The sequence below is a fragment of the Oncorhynchus mykiss genome, chromosome 8 (assembly GCF_057628025.1).
Source record: "Oncorhynchus mykiss isolate SJ-2025 chromosome 8, ASM5762802v1, whole genome shotgun sequence".
Taxonomy (NCBI): domain Eukaryota; kingdom Metazoa; phylum Chordata; class Actinopteri; order Salmoniformes; family Salmonidae; genus Oncorhynchus; species Oncorhynchus mykiss.
The window spans coordinates 84952207-84969715 of NC_143029.1; the positions used below are offsets into that span (position 1 = coordinate 84952207).

Consider the following 17509-nt stretch of genomic DNA (forward strand, 5'->3'; position numbering starts at 1 on the left):
GGGGCGCCATTTCATTTTTGGATAAAAAACGTTCCCGTTTTAAGCGCGATATTTTGTCACGAAAAGATGCTCGACTATGCATATATATTCAGAAAAGAAAGAAAACACTGAAGTTTCAGAATCTGCAAAGATTTTGTCTGTAAGTGCCCCAGAACTCATTCTACAGGCGAAACCAAGATGAAACGTCAAACAGGAAATGAGCAGAATTTCTGAAGCTCTGTTTTCTAATATCTCCTTATATGGCTGTGAATGCGACAGGAATAAGCTTAGACCTTCTGCCGTTCCCCCAAGATGTCGGCAGCATTGTGACGTATTTGGAAGATTGACCATAAGAGACTACATTTTCCAAGTGTCCACCTAGTGTCCTGCGTCGAAACTGGTGCGCAAAGCCAGGTGCAAGTATTTTTACATTTGATTGAGAGGAGAAACCATGCTTCCACGAATGATATATCATCGAAGAGATATGTGAAAAACACCTTGAGGATTGATTCTAAACAACGTTTGCCATGTTTTCAGTCAATATTATGGAGTTAATTTGGAAAAAAGTTCGCGTTTTGAGGACTGAATTTTCTTTTGGTAGCCAAATGTAATGTACAAAACGGAGCTATTTCTAATACACAAAGAATCTTTTTGGAAAAACTGAGCATTTGCTATCTAACTGAGAGTCTCCTCATTGAAAACATCAGAAGTTCTTCAAAGGTAAATTATTTTATTTGAAGGCTTTTATGTTTTTGTTGAAATGTTGCATGCTGGATGCTAACGCTAATGCTAACTCTAAATGCTACACTAGCTAGCTACTTTTACACATATTATTGTTTTCCTATGGTTGAGAAGCATATTTTGAAAATCTGAGATGACAGTGTTGTTTACAAAAGGCTAAGCTTGAGAGATGGCATATTTATTTCATTTCATTTGCGATTTTCATGAATAGTTAACGTTGCGTTATGGTAATGAGCTTGAGTCTGTATTCACGATCCCGGATCCGGGATGGGGAGATCAGAAAGGTTAAAGTCCCTTCACGCTGGCAGCTAGTGGGAAGATGACTGAGGACAGGGTGAATGAGTGCCACCTAGCCGTGACCAAGGTCATAGTGAAAGGCCTAAACCCCTTTGCAACAGTGGAGTCCAAGGGCTTTAGGTAACAGTCGGTATATATTGAGATGTATTCATGTTTAGGATATAGTAGTATAAAATGGTTTAATGTTAGTCCCATCACTCCACAATACAACACAATAATTCAATAATGATAATTCAACACATTAACTTTTTTTTTTTTTATGTAGAAGAGATGAGCAAGGCCCTCAACCCCAAAAATACCCCTCCCTCCAGGAGTTACCTCAGTGACACATTCATTCCTACCTGGTATGGTATAGAAAAGGCCAATGTGATGACTGAGCTGAAGAAGCTGGCCACACATCAGACAGGTGAACCAGCCTCTGTCAGGACCACTATCTCACGGTTACAGTGCACTACACAAGCCAGGTCAGTGTAAAACAGAAGCTCCTCCACACCAGGACAGTGTAAAACAGCTCCTCCACACCAGGGCAGTGTAAAACAGAATGTCCTCCACACCAGGACAGTGTAAAACAGAAGGTCCACCACACCAGGACAGTGTAAAACAGAAGGTCCACCACACCAGGACAGTGTAAAACAGAAGGTCCACCACACCAGGACAGTGTAAAACAGAAGGTCCACCACACCAGGACAGTGTAAAACAGAAGGTCCTCCACACCAGGACAGTGTACAACAGAAGGTCCTCCACACCAGGACAGTGTACAACAGAAGGTCCACCACACCAGGACAGTGTAAAACAGAAGGTCCTCCACACCAGGACAGTGTACAACAGAAGGTCCACCACACCAGGACAGTGTAAAACAGAAGGTCCTCCACACCAGGACAGTGTACAACAGAAGGTCCTCCACACCAGGCAGTGTACAACAGAAGGTCCTCCACACCAGGGCAGTGTAAAACAGCTCCTCCACACCAGGACAGTGTAAAACAGCTCCTCCACACCAGGACAGTGAAAAACAGAAGGTCCTCCACACCAGGACAGTGTAAAACAGAAGCTCCTCCACACCAGGACAGAGTACAAATTCCAAACTGGCCAAGTAATGACAGAGGAGATCTCAGACATTCTGGAAGAGTTTGAGAGAGCAGCACAAGGTTGTAGCTGTGACTGTTGATAACATGGATGATGTTGCCATCAAGAGGCTACACATCCTAAAAATAGGATGCTTTGCACACGCACACGCACAAACACACACCGAATCTGGCAGCGCAGAAAATCGACCAAGTGACTTCCATTGATAAATGTCCAGCCCCAATCAGAGCAGTGGTCGTGTGGTTCAGGAGATCCTCCATGTCCAGCCCCAATCAGAGCAGTGGTCGTGTGGTTCAGGAGATCCTCGACGTCCAAAACAGTCTTGAAGGAGAAGCAGCAGCTCCTTGGTAAGACGCCAATTCAATCTATTAAAGTATTATTTTGAAATTCCCACAATATAACAATTTAATTCAATTTTCAAGTGTGCGGTAATTAAATGTATGTTGTTTTTTGATTCAGTTTCAGGCCTTCGCGCAACACTCACTCATCCTTGATGTCAGGACCAGATGGAACTCTAACGATAGAGAGATTCGTGGAGCAGTAGGCAGTGATCCAAGCAGCATGCCTGACCCACGACTGAAGGACGAGGACTTCCATAAGGCAGAGGAGTTTGTCCAGCTCATGAGAATCATCTATACATCCACACTGTGTGTGTGTCATGTGAAATGAATGCCACCTGTGGACAGATCAAACCCATCCTCCACAAACTGGAAGAGCACTTCACTGTGAAGCATGAAGATACAACGTTTGTGGCAACCGTCAAAGAGATGGTGTGGGAGAACCTCTCCGACCGCTATCAGGATAAGGACATTCAAGCCTTCCTGCATGAGGCCGCAGCAATGGACCCCAGATTTAAAGGGAGGCCGGTGAGTGACGCCACCTGGGACAGACTGAGGAAGGCAACTGTTGAGGCCAATGTGACAGGAGCAACACCAGGGCTTTCAGAGGAGCCGGAGCAGACAGACACAGAGCACCAGCCACAGGAGGAGTCTGAATGAGAAGGAGAGGAAATGGAGGAGACAGTCCCTCCATTGTACAAAACAAGGAGTGCATTGGAGGAGCTGTTCTCAGAAGAGGACAAGGAGTTGAGGTTGACGGTCCAACAGGACACCACGTCCCTCACCCTCAGCGAGCATGTTAACCTAGAGGTGAAGCTCTACAAAGGCCTGCCTCCCATCCCCATGGCTGAAGATCCTGTGATGTAGTGGTGGGAGAAGAGAGCTACTCTGCCCCTCCTCACAAACATTGAAACAGCTACCTCTGTGCTCAAGCCTCCTCCACCCCTAGCGAGAGAGTATTTGACTGCAGGGAACACAATAAGTCAGGGGAGGTCCCATCTTCTGCCAGAGAAGGCAAATATGTTGATCTTTCTCCAGAAGAACTGCTAAGAACTATTAGTCATTTTGCAGCCTACCTGCAGGCCCCACCCGTGTTGCTCTATACCACTGTATAATCCTTCTGCAGCCTACCTGCAGGCCCCACCCGTGTTGCTCTATACCACTGTCTTATCTTCTGCAGTCTACCTGCAGGCCCCACCCGTGTTGCTCTATACCACTGTCTTATATTCTGCACCTACCTGCAGGCCCCACCCGTGTTGCCCTATACCACTGTATAGTCCTTCTGCAGCCTACCTGCAGGCCCCACCCGTGTTGCTCTATACCACTGTCTTATCTTCTGCAGTCTACCTGCAGGCCCCACCCGTGTTGCCCTATACCACTGTCTTATCTTCTGCAGCCTACCTGCAGGTCCCACCCGTGTTGCCCTATACCACTGTCTTATCTTCTGCAGCCTACCTGCAGGCCCCACCCGTGTTGCCCTATACCACTGTCTTATCTTCTGCAGCCTACCTGCAGGCCCCACCCGTGTCGCTCTATACCACTGCCTTATATTCTGCAGGCCCCACCCGTGTTGCCCTATACCACTGTCTTATCTTCTGCAGCCTACCTGCAGGCCCCACCCGTGTCGCTCTATACCACTGCCTTATATTCTGCAGGCCCCACCCGTGTTGCCCTATACCACTGTCTTATCTTCTGCAGCCTACCTGCAGGCCCCACCCGTGTTGCTCTATACCACTGTCTTATCTTCTGCAGCCTACCTGCAGGCCCCACCCGTGTTGCCCTATACCACTGTCTTATATTCTGCAGGCCCCACCCGTGTTGCCCTATACCACTGTCTTATCTTCTGCAGCCTACCTGCAGGCCCCACCTGTGTTGCTCTATACCACTGTCTTATCTTCTGCAGCCTACCTGCAGGCCCCACCCGTGTTGCTCTATACCACTGTCTTATCTTCTGCAGCCTACCTGCAGGCCCCACCCCTGTTGCTCTATACCACTGTCTTATCTTCTGCAGCCTACCTGCAGGCCCCACCCGTGTTGCTCTATACCACTGTCTTATCTTCTGCAGCCTACCTGCAGGCCCCAACCGTGTTGCTCTATACCACTGTCTTATCTTCTGCAGCCTACCTGCAGGCCCCAACCGTGTTGCTCTATACCACTGTCTTATCTTCTGCAGCCTACCTGTCTTTCCACCACCACAACATTAATCTCTAATAGTGATTTGTTCAAAACATTGCTTTATTTTCTGAAATGTCAAATCATTAAAAAAATATATATATATTTACAGCAAAAGAAACAGCAATGTTATGGTATTGGTAGAGATATATCTTTTCTTAATTTGTTTTTGTTTTTTCCCGTAAAAATAATAAGAATAGCATTAAAGTACCGGATCGATAAGCAATATCGGTAAGAGTAGTAATACCATTAAAATCTTAACGATACCCATCCCTACTGCTTAGTCCCTCTACCAGTCTCACTCTGCCAGCCCATGTCCCTGATTAGTCCCTCTACCAGCCTCCCTCTACCAGCCCATGTCCCTGATTAGTCCCTCTACCAGTCTCACTCTGCCAGCCTCACTCTACCAGCCCATGTCCCTGATTAGTCCCTCTACCAGCCCATGTCCCTGCTTAGTCCCTCTACCAGCCTCACTCTACCAGCCCATGTCCCTGCTTAGTCCCTCTACCAGTCTCACTCTGCCAGCCTCACTCTACCAGCCCATGTCCCTGATTAGTCCCTCTACCAGCCCATGTCCCTGCTTAGTCCCTCTACCAGCCTCACTCTACCAGCCCATGTCCCTGCTTAGTCCCTCTACCAGTCTCACTCTGCCAGCCTCACTCTACCAGCCCATGTCCCTGATTAGTCCCTCTACCAGCCCATGTCCCTGCTTAGTCCCTCTACCAGTCTCACTCTGCCAGCCTCACTCTACCAGCCCATGTCCCTGCTTAGTCCCTCTACCAACCTCCCTCTACCAGCCCATGTCCCTGCTTAGTCCCTCTACCAGTCTCACTCTGCCAGCCTCACTCTACCAGCCCATGTCCCTGCTTAGTCCCTCTACCAACCTCACTCTACCAGCCCATGTCCCTGATTAGTCCGTCTACCAACCTCCCTCTACCAGCCCATGTCCCTGCTTAGTCCCTCTACCAGTCTCACTCTGCCAGCCTCACTCTACCAGCCCATGTCCCTGCTTAGTCCCTCTACCAACCTCACTCTACCAGCCCATGTCCCTGATTAGTCCGTCTACCAACCTCACTCTACCAGCCCATGTCCCTGCTTAGTCCCTCTACCAGCCTCACTCTACCAGCCCATGTCCCTGATTAGTCCGTCTACCAACCTCACTCTACCAGCCCATGTCCCTGCTTAGTCCCTCTACCAGCCTCACTCTACCAGCCCATGTCCCTGCTTAGTCCGTCTACCAACCTCCCTCTACCAGCCCATGTCCCTGATTAGTCCCGCTACCAGCCCATGTCCCTGATTAGTCCGTCTACCAACCTCACTCTACCAGCCCATGTCCCTGCTTAGTCCCTCTACCAGCCTCTCTACCAGCCCATGTCCCTGATTAGTCCGTCTACCAACCTCACTCTACCAGCCCATGTCCCTGCTTAGTCCCTCTACCAACCTCCCTCTACCAGCCCATGTCCCTGCTTAGTCCCTCTACCAACCTCCCTCTACCAGCCCATGTCCCTGCTTAGTCCCTCTACCAGTCTCACTCTGCCAGCCCATGTCCCTGATTAGTCCGTCTACCAACCTCACTCTACCAGCCCATGTCCCTGCTTAGTCCCTCTACCAGCCTCACTCTACCAGTCCATGTCCCTGATTAGTCCGTCTACCAACCTCACTCTACCAGCCCATGTCCCTGCTTAGTCCCTCTACCAGCCTCACTCTACCAGCCCATGTCCCTGCTTAGTCCATCTACCAACCTCCCTCTACCAGCCCATGTCCCTGCTTAGTCCCTCTACCAGCCTCACTCTACCAGCCCATGTCCCTGCTTAGTCCCTCTACCAACCTCCCTCTACCAGCCCATGTCCCTGCTTAGTCACTCTACCAGCCCATGTCCCCGATTAGTCCCTCCCTACCAGCCTCACTATCAGCGCATGTCCCCGATTAGTCCCTCTCTACCAGCCTCACTCTACCAATACCAGCCCATGTCCCTGACTGCCTAGTGCCTCTCCCTATGATCCTTTACACCAGCCAGACGACATACAATGCACCAGCCTGACGTCATACAATGCACCAGCCTGACGTCATACAATGCACCAGCCTGACGTCATACAATGCACCAGCCTGACGACATACAATGCACCAGCCTGACGACATACAATGCACCAGCCTGACGACATACAATGCACCAGCCTGACGACATACAATGCACCAGCCTGACGACATACAATGCACCAGCCTGACGACATACAATGCACCAGCCTGACGACAAACAATGCACCAGCCTGACGACAAACAATGCACCAGCCTGACGACAAACAATGCACCAGCCTGACGACAAACAATGCACCAGCCTGACGACATACAATGCACCAGCCTGACGACATACAATGCACCAGCCTGACGTCATACAATGCACCAGCCTGACGTCATACAATGCACCAGCCTGACGTCATACAATGCACCAGCCTGACGTCATACAATGCACCAGCCTGACGTCATACAATGCACCAGCCTGACGACATACAATGCACCAGCCTGACGACATACAATGCACCAGCCTGACGACATACAATGCACCAGCCTGACGACATACAATGCACCATACAATATGAAGTATTGATAAGGAAGAGAGTAACGCACTCACACAAATCACCAAAACAAATTGGTCAAATTAACCTGTTTCGGATAGGGGGCAGCATTTTCACGTTTGGAAACTGTCTGCTACTCAGGCCCAGTTGCTAATATATGCATATTATTAATAGATTTGGATAGAAAACACTATACTCTGAAGTTTCTAAAACTGTTTGAATGATGTCTGTGAGTATAACAGAACTCATATGGCAGGCAAAAACCTGAGGAAAATCCAACTAGGAAGTGGGAAATCTGAGGTTTGTAGTTTTTCAACTCATTGCCTATCGCATATACAGTGTCTATGGGGTCATATTGCACGTCCTAAGGCTTCCACTAGATGCCAACAGTCTTTAGAACCTTGTTTGATGATTCTACTGTGAAGTGGGGGCTAATGAGAGCTGTTTGAGCAAGGTGTCTGGCAGAATGCCATTAGCTGATCATGCGTGTGCATGTGAGAGGTAGCTGCATTCCATCGCATTTCTAAAGACAAAGGAATTCTCCGGTTGGAACATTATTGAAGAGTTATGTTAAAAACATCCTAAAGATTGATTCTATACATCGTTTGACATGTTTCTATGAACTGTAATAGAACTTTTTGAACATTCGCCTGAACTTGTTCGCACCTTGTGAGTTTGGATTTGTGAACTGAACGCACTAACAAAAGGAGGTATTTGGACATAAATGATGGACTTCATCGAACAAATCAAACATTTATTGTGGAACTGGGATTCCTGGGAGTGCATTCTGATGAAGATCATCAAAGGTAAGTGAATATTTATAACACTATTTCGGACTTTTACTGACTCTACCTGTGCCTTGTTTTTGTTGTCTGCGCGCTGTACTAAAATTATTGCATGGTTTGCTTTTTCCGTAAAGTATTTTTCAAATCTGACACAGCGGTTGCATTATTAAGGAGAAGTATATCTTTAATTCCATGTATAACCCTTGTATTTTCAACAACATTTATGATGAGTATTTCCATAAATTGATGTAGTTCTCTGCAAATTCACAGGATGTTTTCGAGGCACAACATTACTGAACAATAACGTGCTGAGATTTTTGGATATAAATATGAACTTTATCGAACAAAACATACATGTATTGTGTAACATGAAGTCCTATGAGTGCCATCTGATGAAGATCATCAAAGTTAGTGATTCATTTTATCTCTATTTCTGCTTTTTGTAATTCCTCTCTTTGGCTGGAAAATGGAAGTATGTGTTTTTGTGACTAGGCTCTGACCTAACATCATATGTTGTGCTTTCGCTGTAAAGTATTTTTGAAATCGGACACGATGGGTAGATTAACAAGAAGTTAAGCTTAAATTTGGCGTTTTGCACTTGTGAATGTATGAAAGTTAAATATATATATATATTTTTAAAACCTAGCCCTAACAAGTTGAGAGGGAGGGCAAGTGAGCAAGAGGAGGAGAGGAGAGAGAGTAGAAGAGGAGAGAGAGTAGAAGAGAGGGAGGGCAAGTGAGCAAGAGTAGGAGAGGAGAGCGAGGGAGAGGAGAGCGAGGGAGAGGAGAGCGAGAGAGAGGAGAGCGAGAGAGAGGAGAGCGAGAGAGAGGAGAGCGAGGAGAGCGCGAGAGAGAGCGAGAGAGAGAGCGAGAGAGAGCGAGGAGAGAGCGAGGAGAGAGCGAGGAGAGAGCGAGAGAGAGAGGAGAGCGAGAGAGAGCGAGAGAGAGGAGAGCGAGAGAGAGGAGAGCGAGAGAGAGGAGAGCGAGAGAGAGGAGAGCGAGAGAGAGGAGAGAGCGGCTAGAGAGTGAGAGAGGAGAGAGCGAGAGAGAGCGAGAGCGAGAGAGAGGAGAGAGCGAGAGCGAGAGAGAGGAGAGAGCGAGAGCGAGAGAGAGCGAGAGCGAGAGAGAGGAGAGAGCGAGAGCGAGAGGAGAGAGCGAGAGCGAGAGCGAGAGCGAGAGCGAGAGCGAGAGCGAGGAGAGAGCGAGAGCGAGGAGAGAGCGAGAGGAGAGCGAGAGAGGAGAGAGCGAGAGAGAGGAGAGAGCGAGAGAGAAGAGAGAGCGAGAGAGAGGAGAGCGAGAGAGAGGAGAGCGAGAGAGAGGAGAGCGAGAGAGAGGAGAGCGAGAGAGAGGAGAGCGAGAGAGAAGAGAGCGAGAGAGAGGAGAGCGAGAGAGAGGAGAGCGAGAGAGAGGAGAGAGAGGAGAGCGAGGAGAGAGAGGAGAGCGAGAGAGAGGAGAGCGAGAGAGAGGAGAGAGAGGCGAGAGCGAGAGAGAGGAGAGAGCGAGAGAGGCGAGAGCGAGAGAGGAGAGAGAGAGGAGAGAGCGAGAGAGAAGAGAGAGCGAGAGAGAAGAGATAGCGAGAGAGAAGAGAGAGCGAGAGAGGAGAGAGAGGAGAGAGCGAGAGAGAAGAGAGAGCGAGAGAGAAGAGAGAGCGAGAGAGGAGAGCGAGAGAGAGGAGAGCGAGAGAGAGGAGAGCGAGAGAGAGGAGAGCGAGAGAGAGGAGAGCGAGAGAGAGGAGAGCGAGAGAGAGGAGAGCGAGAGAGAGGAGAGCGAGAGAGAGAGAGGAGAGCGAGCGAGAGGAGAGCGAGAGAGAGGAGAGCGAGAGAGAGGAGAGCGAGAGAGAGGAGAGCGAGAGAGAGGAGAGCGAGGAGAGCGAGAGAGAGGAGAGCGAGAGAGAGGAGAGAGAGGAGAGCGAGAGAGAGGAGAGCGAGAGAGAGGAGAGACATACATGTATTGTGTAACATGAAGTCCTATGAGTGCCATCTGATGAAGATCATCAAAGTTAGTGATTCATTTTATCTCTATTTCTGCTTTTTGTAATTCCTCTCTTTGGCTGGAAAATGGAAGTATGTGTTTTTGTGACTAGGCTCTGACCTAACATCATATGTTGTGCTTTCGCTGTAAAGTATTTTTGAAATCGGACACGATGGGTAGATTAACAAGAAGTTAAGCTTAAATTTGGCGTTTTGCACTTGTGAATGTATGAAAGTTAAATATATATATATATTTTTAAAACCTAGCCCTAACAAGTTGAGAGGGAGGGCAAGTGAGCAAGAGGAGGAGAGGAGAGAGAGTAGAAGAGGAGAGAGAGTAGAAGAGAGGGAGGGCAAGTGAGCAAGAGTAGGAGAGGAGAGCGAGGGAGAGGAGAGCGAGGGAGAGGAGAGCGAGAGAGAGGAGAGCGAGAGAGAGGAGAGCGAGAGAGAGGAGAGCGAGGAGAGCGCGAGAGAGAGCGAGAGAGAGAGCGAGAGAGAGCGAGGAGAGAGCGAGGAGAGAGCGAGGAGAGAGCGAGAGAGAGAGGAGAGCGAGAGAGAGCGAGAGAGAGGAGAGCGAGAGAGAGGAGAGCGAGAGAGAGGAGAGCGAGAGAGAGGAGAGCGAGAGAGAGGAGAGAGCGGCTAGAGAGTGAGAGAGGAGAGAGCGAGAGAGAGCGAGAGCGAGAGAGAGGAGAGAGCGAGAGCGAGAGAGAGGAGAGAGCGAGAGCGAGAGAGAGGAGAGAGCGAGAGCGAGAGAGAGCGAGAGCGAGAGCGAGAGGAGAGAGCGAGAGCGAGAGCGAGAGCGAGGAGAGAGCGAGAGGAGAGCGAGAGAGGAGAGAGCGAGAGAGAGGAGAGAGCGAGAGAGAAGAGAGAGCGAGAGAGAGGAGAGCGAGAGAGAGGAGAGCGAGAGAGAGGAGAGCGAGAGAGAAGAGAGCGAGAGAGAAGAGAGCGAGAGAGAGGAGAGCGAGAGAGAGGAGAGCGAGAGAGAGGAGAGAGAGGAGAGCGAGGAGAGAGAGGAGAGCGAGAGAGAGGAGAGCGAGAGAGAGGAGAGAGAGGCGAGAGCGAGAGAGAGGAGAGAGCGAGAGAGGCGAGAGCGAGAGAGGAGAGAGAGAGGAGAGAGCGAGAGAGAAGAGAGAGCGAGAGAGAAGAGATAGCGAGAGAGAAGAGAGAGCGAGAGAGGAGAGAGAGGAGAGAGCGAGAGAGAAGAGAGAGCGAGAGAGAAGAGAGAGCGAGAGAGGAGAGCGAGAGAGAGGAGAGCGAGAGAGAGGAGAGCGAGAGAGAGGAGAGCGAGAGAGAGGAGAGCGAGAGAGAGGAGAGCGAGAGAGAGGAGAGCGAGAGAGGGAACACAATAAGTCAGGGGAGGTCCCATCTTCTGCCAGAGAAGGCAAATATGTTGATCTTTCTCCAGAAGAACTGCTAAGAACTATTAGTCATTTTGCAGCCTACCTGCAGGCCCCACCCGTGTTGCTCTATACCACTGTATAATCCTTCTGCAGCCTACCTGCAGGCCCCACCCGTGTTGCTCTATACCACTGTCTTATATTCTGCACCTACCTGCAGGCCCCACCCGTGTTGCCCTATACCACTGTATAGTCCTTCTGCAGCCTACCTCTGCAGGCCCCACCCGTGTTGCTCTATACCACTGTCTTATCTTCTGCAGTCTACCGGCAGGCCCCACCCGTGTTGCCCTATACCACTGTCTTATCTTCTGCAGCCTACCTGCAGGCCCCACCCGTGTTGCCCTATACCACTGTCTTATCTTCTGCAGCCTACCTGCAGGTCCCACCCGTGTTGCCCTATACCACTGTCTTTCCTTCTGCAGCCTACCTGCAGGCCCCACCCGTGTTGCCCTATACCACTGTCTTATCTTCTGCAGCCTACCTGCAGGCCCCACCCGTGTCGCTCTATACCACTGCCTTATATTCTGCAGGCCCCACCCGTGTTGCCCTATACCACTGTCTTATCTTCTGCAGCCTACCTGCAGGCCCCACCCGTGTCGCTCTATACCACTGCCTTATATTCTGCAGGCCCCACCCGTGTTGCCCTATACCACTGTCTTATCTTCTGCAGCCTACCTGCAGGCCCCACCCGTGTTGCTCTATACCACTGTCTTATCTTCTGCAGCCTACCTGCAGGCCCCACCCGTGTTGCTCTATACCACTGTCTTATCTTCTGCAGCCTACCTGCAGGCCCCACCCGTGTTGCCCTATACCACTGTCTTATATTCTGCAGGCCCCACCCGTGTTGCCCTATACCACTGTCTTATCTTCTGCAGCCTACCTGCAGGCCCCACCTGTGTTGCTCTATACCACTGTCTTATCTTCTGCAGCCTACCTGCAGGCCCCACCCGTGTTGCTCTATACCACTGTCTTATCTTCTGCAGCCTACCTGCAGGCCCCACCCCTGTTGCTCTATACCACTGTCTTATCTTCTGCAGCCTACCTGCAGGCCCCACCCGTGTTGCTCTATACCACTGTCTTATCTTCTGCAGCCTACCTGCAGGCCCCACCCGTGTTGCTCTATACCACTGTCTTATCTTCTGCAGCCTACCTGCAGGCCCCAACCGTGTTGCTCTATACCACTGTCTTATCTTCTGCAGCCTACCTGTCTTTCCACCACCACAACATTAATCTCTAATAGTGATTTGTTCAAAACATTGCTTTATTTTCTGAAATGTCAAATCATTAAAAAAATATATATATATTTACAGCAAAAGAAACAGCAATGTTATGGTATTGGTAGAGATATATCTTTTCTTAATTTGTTTTTGTTTTTTCCCATAAAAATAATAAGAATAGCATTAAAGTACCGGATCGATAACCAATATCGGTAAGAGTAGTAATACCATTAAAATCTTAACGATACCCATCCCTACTGCTTAGTCCCTCTACCAGCCTCACTCTACCAGCCCATGTCCCTGCTTAGTCCCTCTACCAACCTCCCTCTACCAGCCCATGTCCCTGATTAGTCCCTCTACCAGTCTCACTCTGCCAGCCCATGTCCCTGATTAGTCCCTCTACCAGCCTCCCTCTACCAGCCCATGTCCCTGATTAGTCCCTCTACCAGTCTCACTCTGCCAGCCTCACTCTACCAGCCCATGTCCCTGATTAGTCCCTCTACCAGCCCATGTCCCTGCTTAGTCCCTCTACCAGCCTCACTCTACCAGCCCATGTCCCTGCTTAGTCCCTCTACCAGTCTCACTCTGCCAGCCTCACCCTACCAGCCCATGTCCCTGATTAGTCCCTCTACCAGCCCATGTCCCTGCTTAGTCCCTCTACCAGCCTCACTCTACCAGCCCATGTCCCTGCTTAGTCCCTCTACCAGTCTCACTCTGCCAGCCTCACTCTACCAGCCCATGTCCCTGATTAGTCCCTCTACCAGCCCATGTCCCTGCTTAGTCCCTCTACCAGTCTCACTCTGCCAGCCTCACTCTACCAGCCCATGTCCCTGCTTAGTCCCTCTACCAACCTCCCTCTACCAGCCCATGTCCCTGCTTAGTCCCTCTACCAGTCTCACTCTGCCAGCCTCACTCTACCAGCCCATGTCCCTGCTTAGTCCCTCTACCAACCTCACTCTACCAGCCCATGTCCCTGATTAGTCCGTCTACCAACCTCCCTCTACCAGCCCATGTCCCTGCTTAGTCCCTCTACCAGTCTCACTCTGCCAGCCTCACTCTACCAGCCCATGTCCCTGCTTAGTCCCTCTACCAACCTCACTCTACCAGCCCATGTCCCTGATTAGTCCGTCTACCAACCTCACTCTACCAGCCCATGTCCCTGCTTAGTCCCTCTACCAGCCTCACTCTACCAGCCCATGTCCCTGATTAGTCCGTCTACCAACCTCACTCTACCAGCCCATGTCCCTGCTTAGTCCCTCTACCAGCCTCACTCTACCAGCCCATGTCCCTGCTTAGTCCGTCTACCAACCTCCCTCTACCAGCCCATGTCCCTGATTAGTCCCGCTACCAGCCCATGTCCCTGATTAGTCCGTCTACCAACCTCACTCTACCAGCCCATGTCCCTGCTTAGTCCCTCTACCAGCCTCTCTACCAGCCCATGTCCCTGATTAGTCCGTCTACCAACCTCACTCTACCAGCCCATGTCCCTGCTTAGTCCCTCTACCAACCTCCCTCTACCAGCCCATGTCCCTGCTTAGTCCCTCTACCAACCTCCCTCTACCAGCCCATGTCCCTGCTTAGTCCCTCTACCAGTCTCACTCTGCCAGCCCATGTCCCTGATTAGTCCGTCTACCAACCTCACTCTACCAGCCCATGTCCCTGCTTAGTCCCTCTACCAGCCTCACTCTACCAGTCCATGTCCCTGATTAGTCCGTCTACCAACCTCACTCTACCAGCCCATGTCCCTGCTTAGTCCCTCTACCAGCCTCACTCTACCAGCCCATGTCCCTGCTTAGTCCATCTACCAACCTCCCTCTACCAGCCCATGTCCCTGCTTAGTCCCTCTACCAGCCTCACTCTACCAGCCCATGTCCCTGCTTAGTCCCTCTACCAACCTCCCTCTACCAGCCCATGTCCCTGCTTAGTCACTCTACCAGCCCATGTCCCCGATTAGTCCCTCCCTACCAGCCTCACTATCAGCGCATGTCCCCGATTAGTCCCTCTCTACCAGCCTCACTCTACCAATACCAGCCCATGTCCCTGACTGCCTAGTGCCTCTCCCTATGATCCTTTACACCAGCCAGACGACATACAATGCACCAGCCTGACGTCATACAATGCACCAGCCTGACGTCATACAATGCACCAGCCTGACGTCATACAATGCACCAGCCTGACGACATACAATGCACCAGCCTGACGACATACAATGCACCAGCCTGACGACATACAATGCACCAGCCTGACGACATACAATGCACCAGCCTGACGACATACAATGCACCAGCCTGACGACATACAATGCACCAGCCTGACGACAAACAATGCACCAGCCTGACGACAAACAATGCACCAGCCTGACGACAAACAATGCACCAGCCTGACGACAAACAATGCACCAGCCTGACGACATACAATGCACCAGCCTGACGACATACAATGCACCAGCCTGACGTCATACAATGCACCAGCCTGACGTCATACAATGCACCAGCCTGACGTCATACAATGCACCAGCCTGACGTCATACAATGCACCAGCCTGACGTCATACAATGCACCAGCCTGACGACATACAATGCACCAGCCTGACGACATACAATGCACCAGCCTGACGACATACAATGCACCAGCCTGACGACATACAATGCACCATACAATATGAAGTATTGATAAGGAAGAGAGTAACGCACTCACACAAATCACCAAAACAAATTGGTCAAATTAACCTGTTTCGGATAGGGGGCAGCATTTTCACGTTTGGAAACTGTCTGCTACTCAGGCCCAGTTGCTAATATATGCATATTATTAATAGATTTGGATAGAAAACACTATACTCTGAAGTTTCTAAAACTGTTTGAATGATGTCTGTGAGTATAACAGAACTCATATGGCAGGCAAAAACCTGAGGAAAATCCAACTAGGAAGTGGGAAATCTGAGGTTTGTAGTTTTTCAACTCATTGCCTATCGCATATACAGTGTCTATGGGGTCATATTGCACGTCCTAAGGCTTCCACTAGATGCCAACAGTCTTTAGAACCTTGTTTGATGATTCTACTGTGAAGTGGGGGCTAATGAGAGCTGTTTGAGCAAGGTGTCTGGCAGAATGCCATTAGCTGATCATGCGTGTGCATGTGAGAGGTAGCTGCATTCCATCGCATTTCTAAAGACAAAGGAATTCTCCGGTTGGAACATTATTGAAGAGTTATGTTAAAAACATCCTAAAGATTGATTCTATACATCGTTTGACATGTTTCTATGAACTGTAATAGAACTTTTTGAACATTCGCCTGAACTTGTTCGCACCTTGTGAGTTTGGATTTGTGAACTGAACGCACTAACAAAAGGAGGTATTTGGACATAAATGATGGACTTCATCGAACAAATCAAACATTTATTGTGGAACTGGGATTCCTGGGAGTGCATTCTGATGAAGATCATCAAAGGTAAGTGAATATTTATAACACTATTTCGGACTTTTACTGACTCTACCTGTGCCTTGTTTTTGTTGTCTGCGCGCTGTACTAAAATTATTGCATGGTTTGCTTTTTCCGTAAAGTATTTTTCAAATCTGACACAGCGGTTGCATTATTAAGGAGAAGTATATCTTTAATTCCATGTATAACCCTTGTATTTTCAACAACATTTATGATGAGTATTTCCATAAATTGATGTAGTTCTCTGCAAATTCACAGGATGTTTTCGAGGCACAACATTACTGAACAATAACGTGCTGAGATTTTTGGATATAAATATGAACTTTATCGAACAAAACATACATGTATTGTGTAACATGAAGTCCTATGAGTGCCATCTGATGAAGATCATCAAAGTTAGTGATTCATTTTATCTCTATTTCTGCTTTTTGTAATTCCTCTCTTTGGCTGGAAAATGGAAGTATGTGTTTTTGTGACTAGGCTCTGACCTAACATCATATGTTGTGCTTTCGCTGTAAAGTATTTTTGAAATCGGACACGATGGGTAGATTAACAAGAAGTTAAGCTTAAATTTGGCGTTTTGCACTTGTGAATGTATGAAAGTTAAATATATATATATATTTTTAAAACCTAGCCCTAACAAGTTGAGAGGGAGGGCAAGTGAGCAAGAGGAGGAGAGGAGAGAGAGTAGAAGAGGAGAGAGAGTAGAAGAGAGGGAGGGCAAGTGAGCAAGAGTAGGAGAGGAGAGCGAGGGAGAGGAGAGCGAGGGAGAGGAGAGCGAGAGAGAGGAGAGCGAGAGAGAGGAGAGCGAGAGAGAGGAGAGCGAGGAGAGCGCGAGAGAGAGCGAGAGAGAGAGCGAGAGAGAGCGAGGAGAGAGCGAGGAGAGAGCGAGGAGAGAGCGAGAGAGAGAGGAGAGCGAGAGAGAGCGAGAGAGAGCGAGAGAGAGGAGAGCGAGAGAGAGGAGAGCGAGAGAGAGGAGAGCGAGAGAGAGGAGAGAGCGGCTAGAGAGTGAGAGAGGAGAGAGCGAGAGAGAGCGAGAGCGAGAGAGAGGAGAGAGCGAGAGCGAGAGAGAGGAGAGAGCGAGAGCGAGAGAGAGCGAGAGCGAGAGAGAGGAGAGAGCGAGAGCGAGAGCGAGAGGAGAGAGCGAGAGCGAGAGCGAGAGCGAGAGCGAGGAGAGAGCGAGAGCGAGGAGAGAGCGAGAGGAGAGCGAGAGAGGAGAGAGCGAGAGAGAGGAGAGAGCGAGAGAGAAGAGAGAGCGAGAGAGAGGAGAGCGAGAGAGAGGAGAGCGAGAGAGAGGAGAGCGAGAGAGAGGAGAGCGAGAGAGAAGAGAGCGAGAGAGAGGAGAGCGAGAGAGAGGAGAGCGAGAGAGAGGAGAGAGAGGAGAGCGAGGAGAGAGAGGAGAGCGAGAGAGAGGAGAGCGAGAGAGAGGAGAGAGAGGCGAGAGCGAGAGAGAGGAGAGAGCGAGAGAGGCGAGAGCGAGAGAGGAGAGAGAGAGGAGAGAGCGAGAGAGAAGAGAGAGC

The 17509-nt window shown here is 49.8% G+C and overlaps 2 protein-coding genes across 3 annotated transcripts in view; one reads left to right on the top strand and one right to left on the bottom strand.

The window, feature by feature from the left end:
* The window catches only part of LOC100135871 (insulin receptor), a 211087-nt gene that overhangs the window by 101400 nt on the left and 92178 nt on the right, over window positions 1-17509 (bottom strand). The window lies entirely within an intron of this gene.
* Window positions 909-4186, top strand: LOC149982167 (uncharacterized). The gene has a single exon (XM_090182874.1). The coding sequence runs from the start codon at window positions 2766-2768 to the stop codon at window positions 3096-3098; it is 333 nt and encodes a 110-aa protein (XP_090039000.1). The 5' UTR covers window positions 909-2765; the 3' UTR covers window positions 3099-4186.